Source organism: Hibiscus syriacus, unplaced genomic scaffold (assembly GCF_006381635.1).
Source record: "Hibiscus syriacus cultivar Baekdansim isolate YM2019G1 unplaced genomic scaffold, ASM638163v2 tig00109936_pilon, whole genome shotgun sequence".
Taxonomy (NCBI): domain Eukaryota; kingdom Viridiplantae; phylum Streptophyta; class Magnoliopsida; order Malvales; family Malvaceae; genus Hibiscus; species Hibiscus syriacus.
The window spans coordinates 503025-518408 of record NW_024062533.1 but is presented as its reverse complement, the minus strand read 5'-3'; the positions used below and the strand labels follow the sequence as shown (position 1 = coordinate 518408).

Genomic DNA, 15384 nt, shown 5'->3' with positions numbered 1-15384 from the left:
CCCCCATTCTCTTAGGTATTGTTGGATTACCGGTATTTTGGACTAAAATATTCTTAATTTTTTTTAAAAAAAATATCCTTCTTCAATAATTGAATAATAAAAATTCTACGAATGTTAAATTATAAATTTATCCTTAAACTATTTTAGATTTACAAAAAAAAATCTTTAATTAAAATTTTATATGAAGTTCAGGGGTTAAAATAAAATTTTATCATTTCATTAAATCTTTTTATATTTTCAATTTTGTAAAAAAAATTATATAAATTTTATGAATTTAATTTTTTTAAAGAAAATATATAAATATTTTCTAACTTTTTAAAAAAACTAATATATAATAAGGACAATTTGATCAAATATACATTCTTATAATCTTTTATTCCTTTAACCAAACACGGTAATCTTACATTAATGCTAAACCAACCAAACACAAAATACAACATTCTCAGTAATCCTATTCCCTAATAATCTTTTATTCCCACTGATAATCTTACATTCCTTGAACCAAACGCACCCTTAAGGTTTATATTCAAGCCTGAGTTCGAACTAAGTATGAGAATGTTTCAAATTCATATTTTTTAGCTCAAATTTTAAATTTTGATTTTGAGTTCGAACCAAGCTTGACAATTTTAAACTTTCGAGCTTCCGAGTCGAACTCAAATTAGAACTTCCCAAGTTGAGTCGAGCTCAACAATATCCAAGCTCAACTTGACTTGTTTTTGGGGACCTGTTGAGTTTAGAGTTTTCTTGACACAATTTGGGTTACAAAAATCTTATTAACAATCCAGCCAATTGCAGTGGAAAACCAAATCATTGAAAATCGTGCAGTTTTAAGTTTAGGGCATGTCCTACAAAATATAAATAAAGGTTTGAGATGTAAGGTAAGATGTCTTTGTCTCAGATAAGATCATAAGGTGTTTCTTTGGGTTTATGTGAGAAAGGGGAGGAACCCCTCCTGTTTTGCTAGCTGTTGCTGGCTTGTTGCCCCAATTGACTTCCCCTTTCATCAAAGATTTGTCAAAATCTCAAAACAATGAAACTTACTCAGAATCTACTTTGCTATCTTTTGGAATATTTGAAAGCAAAAAGAATCGATCCAATGAAACGACATGAAACTGGCTAGATCCCGACTGTAATCAAATATAATAGACAACATCCATAACCCTACAGCATGTTTTTTACTAGTTGATTATGGATTTACAGCACATTAAATTAGAGTGCAGTCCAAGAACAAGGAAGCCACCTAGACTGAATGCTATACAAACAAGGACTCGGTACCAAGCCGAACCTGTAGTCTATGCGCAATGCTGAAGTGTGGAAACATGAAACCACCATGCCAGCCGAAGCTCAATCACCCAGAATACAAAGTGGCTGCCGCATGCTTAGTTCTGCTTTGAGTGCCGGAAAACGTTCCAAGTCATGAGAATCACTTAAGATTTTCTGCACACAGAAAAATCAGTGTTATTAACTTGGTATTACAAAGAGAGCACCAGGATTAACAGTAGAACCAGCTCTAGAGTACTGAAGATATGCCTAAAAAAGAGATTAAACAAGAAACAAAAGCAATTAAATAAGGGCAAGGGGATAAATTCACCAATGCAGCAACATGTGCCTCTTGCAAAATGTTGCCATCCATTTCCAACCTAGCAATAGGAAATTCGGGAAGGTGTCCGGACTGTTTTTTGCCGAGTAAATCACCAGGACCACGTAGAAGAAGATCCACACTAGCTAAGTGGAAGCCATCTGATGACTTCTCAAGCATCTTCAGGCGACCTAGGCCACTTGAAGTAGATGCTACTAATATACATTTAGACTTTCTTGTCCCACGACCAACTCGTCCTCTAAGTTGGTGTAACTGAGCGATTCCGAATCTCTCAGCATTCATAACAACCATCATAGATGCATCTGGGACATCAACGCCAATCTCAATTACTTGCGTAGAAAGCAAAATATCTGTTCCTCCGGACCTAAACTCTCTCAATGTTTCTTCCTTTTCATCACCCTTCATTCTTCCATGTAATAACCCACATTTATAATCGGGAAACTGTTTTGATATGATCTCAAGATCCGCAGAAGCAGCCCGAAGCTGAGGTAATTGCTCAGATTGTTCAATGACTGGATATACAAGATACAGCCTTCCTCCTGCTTCTAACTCCTCTAACATCATCTGTAACAAAAGAAAATGTTCAAACCGGTTTATGCATTCTACACCAATATAAATAAAGATGTGAACTTTCATGTACAAGTTAACAATCTTCATTTTGTTCAAGGAATGTTAAATGTATTTACATTGACTAGCTGCAGTGGCGGAACTATGAAGGGACGGGTGAGGCTATGGTCCCCCTCCCTAAAAAATATCAAAAAAATCTTTAGAATATATATTTGGTCTCCATAAGTTTAGATTTTTTTCAAATGTCCCCCCCAATAAATTTAAACTTTTTAAATGCCCCCCCAATAAATGAGGGTGAGTTCCGCCACTGTCTAGCCCTACACTTTTCATTGCTCTGAGAACCATAAGTAAAGGATCACATAATCAGACATAATCAGAGCAACGAATGCTCATAAGTTTTTCTATCTTCAACTGACTTCTCGTATATGAAATGGGATGGTTATCAATCCCTAGCAGGAACTACCGCGCCAATATATTTTTTATTCCAAAAGTACAAGAAAACATGCAAATGAATGCAAAGAAAATGGCACTAAAAACATCACAAAACTAACACTATACAGTGTCACATTTTCAGTTATCCAGCAACTATCATTCTTTCTCCTTTTAAGAAAGACAGAAACAAGACACATGCAATATTTCAATGGAGTAGGATTAGTATATGCTTTACCTTATAAATACTCTTAAAGCCATTGTCAGTTCCTTCAATGATGTATGTTTCAACAGGTATCCTTCCAGGAGGTAAGTCAGTAATCTGTAATTACAGGAACCCGAGAAAAATCATTAGCGGACAATAAGCAATATAACTGTAAATTAGTCCCTTAATGCACCATTAAGTTTTCCAGATTATCCTTAACTGTAGGCAATGAATCCGACTAACTCACCTCAATCTATCATTTTAAATTTTCTTCTAATTTAGGTATTGAAAACCAAGTTTGACACTCCTTTCTCTTCCAGCTCTCTATTATACTTTCATGTATCATGCTTCAATTTCCTCTTGTTAAATAAACTTTAAATAAAGAAACCAATATTTTGTTCAATACAAAAAAATTATATCAAGGATCCAACCTATTTAAACATGGATTGCAACTATATAGAGAATTCAAGCAGCCAGAAGTATGGCAAATGGAACGTACATTTGTCAAAGACACATCTCCATACAAAGCAAGAGCAAGGGTCCTTGGGATAGGAGTAGCTGACAAGGCGAGAATGTGAGGAGCCATATAGGTGTCATGTTCAGAGGAAACATCTATTTCAGCTGATTGCGTTCTTGAGCTTGAAGTATGGTATAGCTGCAAGGTTGAGTTTCTCCATTAATTCGTCATAACAACATTCACACATAATAAAATGAGTAAATTCTGCTAAGAACTTAAAGATAGAATAATCACTTGCTTCAAGATCAAATAAGACAAACGCTATCATGTGAAACATTATGGAGCAACATATTTCATTAATCAGATTCTGAACAAAACTTCCTTTTCTTCTGTTTGGAGCAGGAGGAGGTGTGGGGTTTACCTACGTTTCTTTTCAAGAAAATGGTGATGACCAGCATTCTAATATCAATTAGAATTTAACGTGTAGATGAAAATCATAAATGGATTTAAGAATGCGATTAATATGTAAATGCTTTTTAAAATACACTAATTGTTCAGGGTTAAAAGTGACACCTGACATTCTGACTAACACGCCAATATGTAAATAGATGGCAATATCAATAACAAAAATAAAACCTCAGAAACAAAGGAACATTATAAACTCTACGAGAGAAGATGGAAAAGAATAAAAGAACCAGACCATTAGTCCAAACTATTATTATCCATCATTTTGTTGAAAACCGAACCTAATCTGAAGATATCACATTCAATATATTTCACCATCGACACATATAGCTCCTCAGATATATGCCTATAATTTATCATTCTCAAGCCAAGTAAAAGTGGACAACCTTACTGTTAAACTTTCCTCTCTGGATCACACCAAAACGATGCTGCTCATCCACCACAGCAATACGTAGGGAAGAAAACTCCACTTTTTCGGCTATTAAACTATGGGTTCCAATGACAAGTGAGATATCTCCACTTTGGAGATCCTGAAGCCTAAAAATGTTAGTGAAACCAAAGATGATTATACAACATGAAAAGAAGGCACCAGTGATATACTTACCTTGCGAATCAGACGTGATTGCTTTTGTGGGGTTGATCCAGTTAGTAAAGCAACAGAAGGTTTATTATCAACCACATCCATCTTCTCTAGCAGATTTACAAAGTGCTCATAATGTTGGATTGCAAGCAATTCAGTAGGAACCATGAAAGCTGCCTAAAAATAATATGAAGTCAATTCAAAATATATTCATGTCCCATTAAAACTAGAAAAGAATAGAATACCTAGGAGCAATAATCAATCACACAAGCAAGACTACCTGATTTATTACCAGAATGAGCAAGTGACCAGCAGCATATAGTATGCTTAGCAGTATGTATATATGACTGTTTAGAAGGCTTAAAGAAGGTGAAATGTCAAAGTGGCTTGAATTTACCAACCTGATAACCAGAAGCAATAACCTCCATGCATGCCAGAAAAGCAACCACGGTTTTCCCACATCCAACATCTCCCTAGAAAGAGATCCATATATTATCAAATATCAGATAAAATCAAGGAAGCTTCTCCATTTTCAAGGATAACAATATAAATATATGACAAATATCAGATAAAAATCAAATCTCAGCTCCTTGAAGATAGATTATTTCCCCTTCCCTTCATATAAAACTTGATCTTTGCCTATTCAAGATGAAGTTATTCCAAATAAAGTCAACCTTAAGTATAATCTTGCAAACAATTACAAATATAAGTGTTCAAGATTCGCAGAGAGATTAGATGTCGCCATTGCAATTTGGATTTTTTATTTTCTTGTGTCAAGGATTAGTAAAAGTAAAAATATTCTTGGCACAAACAAGTAGTTGATGATGGATTTTCCCTGGTATTTATAGCCCAATTCATCTCATTATACATGGATGGAAGATGCCATGCCTTCATCAAAATCAAGGATCTAGAAAAAAAATCCAGTTTCCTGTATTGTGACACCTCAACATCTTAATGCTTATTTATATCTCGTAGTAAATTAAATCCCATGTTCCACAACAGTAACTTGTAGAAAATACATTATTATCAATACTTCCTCTCTACTGCTTTCTGTTGTTTCCATTACAATTGCATTCTTACTTCTTCTTAGCTCGTATTTGTAACAGCTATAGTTACTTTCAAGAACTTCATGAAAGATTTAAAAACATATTGGAACAGGCACAAGAATTTCAAAGAATGAAAAGGAAAAGTTTCTAGCAGCAAGAACCCAGAACCTGAATCACAAGAGACTATCCTTAACCATGGCGCTCTACTAAAATTTGAGAGGGAAACTATCAGGAAAGATACAAGCAAGTAACTATATCTTTTTTTATCAGGAACCAGTCAAACTAATAACCCTTTCGACAAATCTAAATTAGGATTTGAAACCTAAAACACAGAGGAAGTTTTCCAAACCTTTATGTTTTAAAAGTCATAGAATGGTACACAAAGCCAAGGTAACTCACGATCAAAGATCTTTTCTGGTCACCAAGAATATGCTAGTAAATGTGGTAAGAGTGTCATGGTAATGGAAGAGAGGTGCATACATATCTTCTAGTTTTAGGAAGGCAATTTTGGGAGTTGAAATAATTGGATGTATTTCTTAAAAGGTAGCTAGGGTAGAGGGTAAGGGGGCACACAACATAAAAAGCCAAAGAGCTCATATATACTTTTATAGTGACAGGTAATTCATGAAGAAGGTTAGAAAATTTAGCTTCAAGAACAATAGAATTAAAGTTAAAAAAAGTCCATGCCTCAATAAAATTAGAAGATATGTTATACCGTTGAATAATGAAAAAAAGTAGCATTCTAGCAAAATCCAGAACCTGTAAAAGCCGATTCATTGGGACCGGCCTCTTTAGATCCCATATAATTTCTGAAATAGCACTAAGTTGACCAGAGGTAAGCGAATATGGAAGAGCTTTAAAAAATTCCTTGGTCAGACTAGACCATTCTTCCATGTAAGCAGCATTTGCTTCAGGTTTTCTGTACTTCTCCAGCAATCCATCTTTTTCAATTTGTGTGCCAAGACCATCAAGCATTTGAAATAAGCGCCCCAACTGAAGATAGTATCATTTTTCTAATGAGTATATATGCAACTAATGCATAATATGAGATCCAATGAATTTTCAGTACAAAACAGCAGGATATTCAGATATGATACCAAGAATGAAGACATCATAATGTTCTAAATTAATCTAATGCGAAATATATAGAAATTCACAAAGGTATACAAAATAAAACTAGAGAAGAGGCAGCCAAGTAAATAAGCTCATCAAACTCCTAGCTTAATTTATGACATGGGAAAGCTAGGAGGTTAGGGTTTATGGCTGTTCAGTAATTAGATACTTGATAAAATAGGAAATTTCAGATAAAGAACGAGAAAAAGGAAAGAAACTCCTAAGTTCCACACTTAAGGTTCCTCAAGAGTGATACCTAAGCTTCATTGTATCAAAACAATCGCAAAACAATAATGCTGGCAAGAACTATCCGAAATAGTTTTATAAATTCAAAAACATAATGTTTCAACATTTGTTTATTTTAATCTATCAAACAACACTTAATTAGTTGAAAGACAGGTTATCCAGTAAAGATAAATGCTAAAACAAACAAAAAATATAAAGGTAGCAATCATGAAAGATTACCTGTAGGTAGAAGAACTCATCAAATATGAGCCTTTTGCGAGCTAAATCAGCCTCCTTTATGTTCATTGGCTGGTGAATCCCAACGTATGCCTACATTTTTAACAAAAATAAGATCAAACGATGAGAATAAATGAAGTGCTACTAAACCATGGAACACAATGCTAGGATTATGACTCATTTATATATCATATTTTTTAATGTTTGATGTTTTGGGGGGCTTTACTTGTAGTTACTTACAAATTCCTAGATGGATCATTGAATCACTTTTTCTGAAAGTTTCTTTAGGCCATTGTGATCATTTTCAATTCTTTAGAAATTCTTAACCATAGATTAAAACCTAGACCGGCCAGCTGAATCTGAAATCAACAAGTTATCTAGTTTGGTGCATTATAAGAAATCAGTTTGTGGGTTCAAGAGGGCTCCGATGGCATGCTACTTACAGACTCCAGGAGGTTGTGAGTTTGAGAGGGCTTAGATGCATAATGTCTTCTTGAAGCGAGTTAATTAGATAAAGGGTGGGTGTTAGGGGTAGATTAGAAATTTCGAAAATAAAAATAGAACATATATTAGTGGGTGATATTAAAATAGCTGATTTGGGGGTAAGAATGAAGAAGGATTCTTTTTCTTCCTCGTGTTGGAATGCTCCTCCTTTAGGTTACGTTAAATTAAATGTTGATGGTGCGATGTCTAAGGAGTGGGATAAAGGAGGCATTGGTGGATTGTTAAGGGATGCTCAAGGGTTGCAGCAGGGTTCGTTTTCCGAAAGGATTGGGGGGTCCTCCTATTCTTTCAGAGCTATTGGCTATAAAAAGAGGGCTGATGTATATTGAGGAGAAATCTTTGGTTTCATTTCCAAGGGTCATCTTGGAATCAGATTCCCTTAATGCACTGAAATGGATTAAAAATCCGGGTGTATGTACTCCTATGTTCCAGCCGTTGGTGAAAGACATTGCTGCATTAGTGGAGAGTAGAGGGGTAATTGTTAGGCATATTTTGAGAGCTGCTAATTGTGAAGCGGATAAACTAGCTAAAGAAGGAATAGGATGAATATTAGATTATTGACTAGGTTGCACAATTATTGAGCTGGTTATTTATGTTGTGTTTGGCTTTTAAGTTTTATGTTGTAACAGAACTTCTTAGGATGGATATGTATTATTCTGGTATTAATGAATTTTTAGGCACTCTTTTCCTCCTTCCTATGCCCTTCATGTTATTGTTGTAACATGGAGATTAAGACGGCGGTTTTTAACGAGGCCTATCCAATTTCTATAAAAAAAAATAGAACATTTATAAAATGATTCAAAAATGAGAATTTTGAGGTGAATGTTTGAATCTGATCATTCGAGTTAAGAAGAAAAATAATTAAAGCCAATTGAAAAAAAAGTTAAAACAATGACTGCTTCAGGATGACATAAAAAACTGGAAGATCAGATGGTTACAAATCAAAATTACGATATATACCTACAGCTAGAGGTGCATGTGCAGTGCTATGTAAAAAGAACAAAGAGGGTAGATGTTATTAAGAAAGATTCCGTATCTAACCATTTCTCAAGGAGTATGAACTAATATAAAGGACAAAACTCATGTAACTATTTCAAACTAGTCTGAAAATACGCTATAGTGAGGAACATGCAGTTGACAGGATTAGTGCAGAACTAAGTTTAGGGTTAATAACAAAAACCTTGCCTCTTAACTTAAGACAATGTCTTTCTAAGGGAAAAGCTCAATGTTTTATAATGCAATAATAAAACAAAATCCCATTAAATTGAGAAGCAAATATTACAATGCAATCATCACAAGATGATACTATTTATTTTGAAAAGGTACAAGATGATACTATTGCACCATGCCAAACTTGTAGGAAACAATAATTTCATTGTTAAGATACTGATGCATCATGGAGGAAGAAAAGGTAACGTACATCATGGAGACGTAAAAGTCCAAATTCGTTGATGATTTCATTGGGAATAGGATCAATATTTTCCTGCACGGCTTGTAGAGCCCTGAAAGAAAATGGAATGCAATATTAAAGGGAAGAACTAAACTTAAGCACAAGAATTATCAAATTCATTTTATGGGAATTAAAATAAATGCTATGACGAAATCACATTCTATTGCATAATAGAATGTGACTATGTCATGGTCTCGTGGTGGAAAAATCTCATATGCTATAATCATTGTATATTGAAATCCTTACGAAAAGAGTCTAAATGTTCGGATTCTGTTTTGACAAAAGAGCCATTTAAGTCTTAGTACATCTGTCTTCCTGCTTATAATATAAACAATTTAAGGTCAATTCCACTTCAATTATGGTGTACGGTTCAACTTCAGGTGTTAATATAAAGGACAACAGCCATCCAGATAATAAGCTGAATGATGCTTCTAGAAAATGCTCAGTCACAACTCACAAGATTTTCTTTGATGGCTACATTTAAACCATGAGCGCAATAGCATTATCAGAAAAAAAAGTTCTTGTTAATGTGGACTATAAAACTATATCACTTGCTGCATTCAGCAACTAGAAAATGGGGACACCAAGTTTTAGTGCCCTCACCACCTGCCCTTATTTCCACCTCCGAGGCATAGGTCAACCATTACAACAACATAACTCCCGAGACAAACTAAGACATAATATTTACAGAAGCAATGGAGACAATTACAGTACCAAAACACAAGTACTACCACAGTATAATTTTTCAACATGGGAACATTATTTTTATGGATCGAGATGGTTTCACAGTTACATAATTAATCAACTACACACAAATATACACATAACACACAAACATATGAAGCTAAATTAATGTCAGAAAATAAAACCATGCAGTACAAGAACTGAAAACTGATTTAATAACTGTTCCTTGAAAGCCAATACTGATGTAACAATTCAAAAATAGTTTACAAACCTTGCAATGATGTCTCTAAGAAAATCAGGTTTTAAGCCACCTTTCGAAGGATAGATAGGGTAAGGCCTCCCCTTTGTGCTAACAGATGAGTCATTTTCATCTTTGAGTACATCAATACTGTATTCCCTCATTTCATGGTGATCTTTACTCAAAGCCCTCACCTAGATTGAAATTTTTTTTTATTACTTATGGATGATATTCTAAGCAATGGAAATGGATACTTTAGGATGAATGACAATAACTAAAAAATGAAGTTAATAAAAGCCGTCATTCTTTTCATGTAGATGAAAATCAACACTAGTCAGTGCTTATTTCACTATACTAGTAAAAAAGACAACCAATACAACTGAAAATTATTCAAACCATGAAAAAAATTAAAATTAAAAGCCGAAATATTAAGCTCGCTAATTGAGAATTCCTGCAAGAAAATTATATTTCACAATCCTTATAGCATTTGCTTCACATCACCTCACCACAATTATAAAATACATGCTTGCACAAAGAGTTGAGGAAACTGAAGCAAACAATTAATTTAGGAACCCACATACCAGGATTTAGCCTATACATGTCAATCACTGTCCTTGGCCTTACACCTTTAATGAAAAAAGGCATTGACAAGAATATGAGCTGAGCCACTAGGAAGATTATGACAGAAAAAGAAACTCACCTTACCACTAACACATACAAGTTCTCCCACTTTATGCTTTCCTTCAAGGCATCTAAGAAAAGGTTGAGAAGCAAAACGAGCACCCCGGAAGAACTTCTTCAAATGCAAATAAATTGTCTTCTCACCCTTGGTATCAGTAGTATCGCCGTATATATTATCCGAAATGGGTTCACTATTTGCAACTTCACAACCCACAATCACCTCAAGAAACGAAAAAGAATAACTGGCTCTAATTCCCCTGAATGAAAAATGATAAATATTAACATAAAAGCATCACTATTCCAGTCACAATGTCGTATCTCTATAATTGCTATAAATGTTTATATGTGTTCCACAAACAACTTTGCAAGTCACGGTCAATTACTTGTCCCCGATTTCAAGTTTTTTATTGTTTGTTTGATGCATTAAATAGCAAAAACATATTTTGGAGAATTTTCAAAGGAAAACAAAAACCATTTTATGCGGTATGTATGACAAGTTCTAATATGCATTAACTGTTTGATTGACAACCTTTTCAAGTTTCTGGGATAAAAAAAGGACAACAAGGCCAGATTTAGTTAAATCTAGTGATGTCATATGCATATCTTGTCAATAAAAACAACTGAACTTTAATGCTTGAGCCAAACATAAAGGTGTGATAGTGTGTTTCTAGTCAACAAAATGATTACAGTTTCATGAGCAAATAGTTTATCACCTTGAAGACATAATTTTCCCAACAAAAATCAAGTACTGCCCATCATTAATCTCAGTTTGTGCATTCTGTAAATCTGCATAGGTCCGGGGAAAGTGATGTAACAGTTTCCGCAACTGCATGACAGGAGGGTAAAAAGGTAAATAAGGTGAAATATGCCTTGTAAAAACACAAGAACCTCATTGAATGTTCCTTTTACATAATTTCAAATGAACCTACAGTGAAAAAGCCACATTCTTCTAGTTGGTGAGATTGCCTTTTACTTAAACCAGGAATGCAACTGACGGATCTATCAAGAAAAAAATCAAAAGTTGTCATATCCAACTGTGGTTGGATCCCAACTTTACTAGAAGATTCCTCCTCAGTAATTAGATGATTGGACTTTCCTTCAAATCCTAAAGTCATGGACCAAGAAGATTGATCCAACTCTTCTTTATCTTCTTCCACAGTAAGAGGATGATCTGATTTTCCTTCAGATTCCAAAGTTGCGGAACAAGAAGACTGATACAAATCTGAACTTTCTTCCACTACTACAGAAGAACCAGTCTCCGGAAGGGGTTGATAAAAAGAAGGCCAGGTTTCAGACAGATCATTTGGATCAACCCACTTTTCATCCATGGAGTTGGATAAAAATCCTTGAGCTTCTAATAGTGCCCTTATTCTTGAGCTACTAGTTGCCTCATCATACAGTTCTACTCGAGGGGAACTACCCAAAGTGATGGAAGGAAACCGTTTACATGCAAGGGAAAGATCAAAATCATCTGTAGCATCTCTGAGATTTCTATCAGGTTGCTCATCAGGTCTTTCATTCTCAAATAAATCATGAAGGCCATTATAACCCATCAAAACTGATACCTGCAAAGCAATGAAATGTTGAAGTCTTCAATGGACAAGTAACCGGATGTATAGAAGACAGAGCAAAGGAACAATTCAAAATCCACATTAGGTTACAAACTTTCAAATGCCTCGTTACAAAGTGAAAAGAAAATTTTAAATACATTACGGCGAACTACCAAGAAAAGTATCAATTCAGAAAAATACATAAGCATGGAAGTATCAATTCAAATAGTAATTCCTCAGTCTCTCACACGTTACGAAATTACAGAAACAATAATTAAATCATGACAGCCCCATTTGACAGTATCAGGAATAGGTGATACATGCTAAAAGCTATAGACATTCAACTTGGAAACCTATGTTAAAGAGCATATTACACTTTCCATCCTAATGATTTAAGAAAAATTCCCTTCAAACTTGGTTGTTTGAGCACAGTTGCTAACTCGTTCTGCAGGGTTTTATGTCAAAGAGAAAAAATGTTTTAAACTAATTTAACATTAGCATGCCACTCTCCAACTGTATCATGCATTCTCCATTTTTAATTGTAATCCCCCTTAATTTTATCTGTGTAAGTTTCACAAAAAACTTGATGTTAACAATTAACAAGGAAACATTAGAAATATAAAAGTAATTTTTTATATTTAAACATGCATTCATATCAAAATATATAATTGTAAGATTTGGGTCCTCGGTACCCTTCGAACAACAAAATGAAAGAAACAAAGAAAATATAATATTAGTCAAGTTTACTAAAATGTATAATAAAATGAGAAATTGAAGGAAAAAAGCGAAATAAAAAGAAGTTAGATATCTGCTTTCTACAGGTATCAAAAATGGCATGTATCGCTTTTGATGGAAACATAATATAAGTATAGCAAGTGAAGAAAATAGTTCAGTACTTGAGGATATAAAGAAAAGTTTAAAAAAAATGTGAATAGCTTGTGATTAGACATTTACCTTGTTCAGCAGCTTTGAGCGTTCTGTGATACTGGCTGTATCATAATTATTTACTTCCTCCAATAACTTTTCCGGAAACTTGTGCTTGGACCGAGAACAAATTTTTGAAACTTTATTGAAGAGGAAATTATTAAACCTAACATTAATCGAAGGCAACTCAAAGTAAAACCCTGTCTCAATCATCATGGTTTAAGCAACCAGAAAAGTTAATGAAGAACGTTACCTCATTTTTCTACCTAAAGCGTTCCTATAGCCTCTCTCTGCTTCAAATACTATAGCACTTCTCAAACTTTTCCCAGTAAAACACTGAAAGCAAGAGGAAAATTTCAAAAGTAGGTAAAAAAAATTCAATATCAACATGCTAGGTTAAGTATAACAGCTTCCAAAATAAGTTATGTCAATAATAGGGTCTCTGTAACAGAAATGCAAGTACCTTTAATGGGCAGAAATAGCAGAAGAGAAGAACCAATTTATAAGAATGAAACGGTGCTAGAATGAGAGTGAAAGAGAAAGACATCAAAAAATTTCTAATTTGTCATTGAAAACATATCCAAATGATTGTTAGGATCACTAGATTTGGAAGTAGTTACCATTTTCATGTTAAGAGAATATCGTCCTTAACAAAACAATTCACTTTCAAAGCAAAAGAATTCAGAATTTGAGCTCAGTAGTTGCCTTTCAACCTAAGAGTTCAACCAGGTAGATTTACAACTAAACAGATGAATTTGCCCAACTTGGCAATGTTAGCCAGTAGTCATTTGTCATACTTGGTTTTTCACTTGTAGTTATACTTTACAATAGCCTCTCAAATTTTCTGACACACAAAGACACACCACCGTTCATCATTCTTCCAATCCAACTCAATCCTACAACATTACTCTGACCACTTCAAAGCATACTCTAAAACAACAATAATCTGACTAGATCATTCATTTACAACAAAAGAGAAATCCAAGTACCATACCATGCTACACGAAAGCACGATTGAGACCGTCAGTGCCATGTGATACGACGAACTTACTACACCAAAAGAACATGCCTAGCTCATCAAAGCATATATATAATCCTGCAAAACGGTTTTTGAGTAAGAATCCAAAGAATAATAAAATCAACTGCTACAAACCCATCCAAAAAGAAAACATAAACATTGAGATTTGAAAGATTTGGGTGTCTTTCAAATCAAAAATATTTTGTGTTCTCATTACAAGTCCTCCATCTCCAGCTTCATCTCGGGAAGGAATTCGAAGTTGTGAGAACTGAACCAACGGACTTTGAGCAAGAGAAGCCTAAGTTTGAAGTTCCTTCTCATTTTTTTTTACATGCAGTTTTACAACGAACATAGAGAAGTAAAAGAAACGCAAGCAAAACAAAACAAGTTGAAATATAAAATATAGACGGAGATTATGCAATTAGGACGAACCTGGGTTTTCGGCAACAAGATTTCCCCTTTTTTTATGTGAATGGCAATGCCTTCAGTTGCGGCGAGCAAGTGCTAGAGTATCTAAAGGAAATAGAGATAAATCACAACCACATTGACAACAGCTGCAATGAGAGAATTTTGAAGAAACACTCTTCCATTTTGTTCGTCTGAATTCCTTTTCTATCTTCAGTTCCTTTGGGCTTTCTCTGTCGGGCCGGGTTCGGATTTACCCCGAACTTAATTTTATTATTTAAGTCCCTAAATTATTACACTCATTTTATTGATAAGCATTTATCTCATATATTAACCAAGAAAACAGCGACGGCTGTTACATTACAACCACGGCAGCCAGGGCAACAAGAAGCCCCGAAACTTGAACCAATCTGCCAAGCAGAACATAGCTGCTGATTAAGAACATCAGACCTATTAATACTGCAGCTAACCAACTTAATACCAACGATCTCACTTGTAACCCTCCAGATCCGGTTTGTAAGTTAGACTCAAATTTAAGTGGTCACATATCCCATTCAGAGTTTTTTTCTATTTCCTTAAAATACATTAGATATAATATAGAACAAAATATTAATAATACAGATATATCCAAAACGATAGTAAATACATGTCACCAAACATAACCGAAAAACATATAGAAATATACGTTCGTACAAAATAAGTAGTTGATCTCCCTTAATGCCAAATCTACTAGTTTACGGTCTGCTGTTATCTGGAAAAAGGTAAAAACTACATAATGAGCTAAAAAGCCCAGTGTGCTCCATATAGTATATAAAAAAAACATACAGATAAAAACTTTCAATAAAATCGGTTTATGCAACATGTTTTTAAAACATGAACACTACCACATCCGTTCACATCATAAATGTGTAGGTTCTCCAGAACTATACACCCAACCGCACATGCCATTTAGACCCTGAACACAAAGCCGATGAGTCTGCAGATAATCTTCCTTCAACAATACCCC

The 15384-nt window shown here is 34.4% G+C and overlaps 1 protein-coding gene across 3 annotated transcripts; it reads right to left on the bottom strand.

Moving 5' to 3' along the window:
- Positions 1-1174: 1174 nt before the first annotated feature.
- Positions 1175-14532, bottom strand: LOC120210828 (ATP-dependent DNA helicase homolog RECG, chloroplastic-like). Of its 3 annotated transcripts, XM_039209493.1 has the most exons (18): positions 14406-14531; positions 13950-14051; positions 13209-13291; positions 12986-13121; positions 11411-12046; positions 11195-11307; positions 10501-10738; positions 9834-9994; positions 8849-8930; positions 6928-7017; positions 6109-6342; positions 4705-4776; positions 4328-4480; positions 4110-4253; positions 3301-3456; positions 2835-2918; positions 1592-2164; positions 1175-1437 (listed from the first exon to the last, which is right to left on the bottom strand). In XM_039209493.1, exons 2-18 carry the CDS (start codon positions 13986-13988, stop codon positions 1345-1347), a joined length of 3087 nt encoding a protein of 1028 aa, XP_039065424.1. In that variant the 5' UTR covers positions 13989-14051; positions 14406-14531; the 3' UTR covers positions 1175-1344. The 3 variants fall into 3 exon arrangements, with proteins under 3 accessions (XP_039065424.1, XP_039065426.1, XP_039065425.1); XM_039209495.1 differs by lacking the exon at positions 6109-6342 and having other exon boundaries at positions 14406-14532; XM_039209494.1 differs by lacking the exon at positions 14406-14531 and having other exon boundaries at positions 14004-14031.
- Positions 14533-15384: the final 852 nt, after the last annotated feature.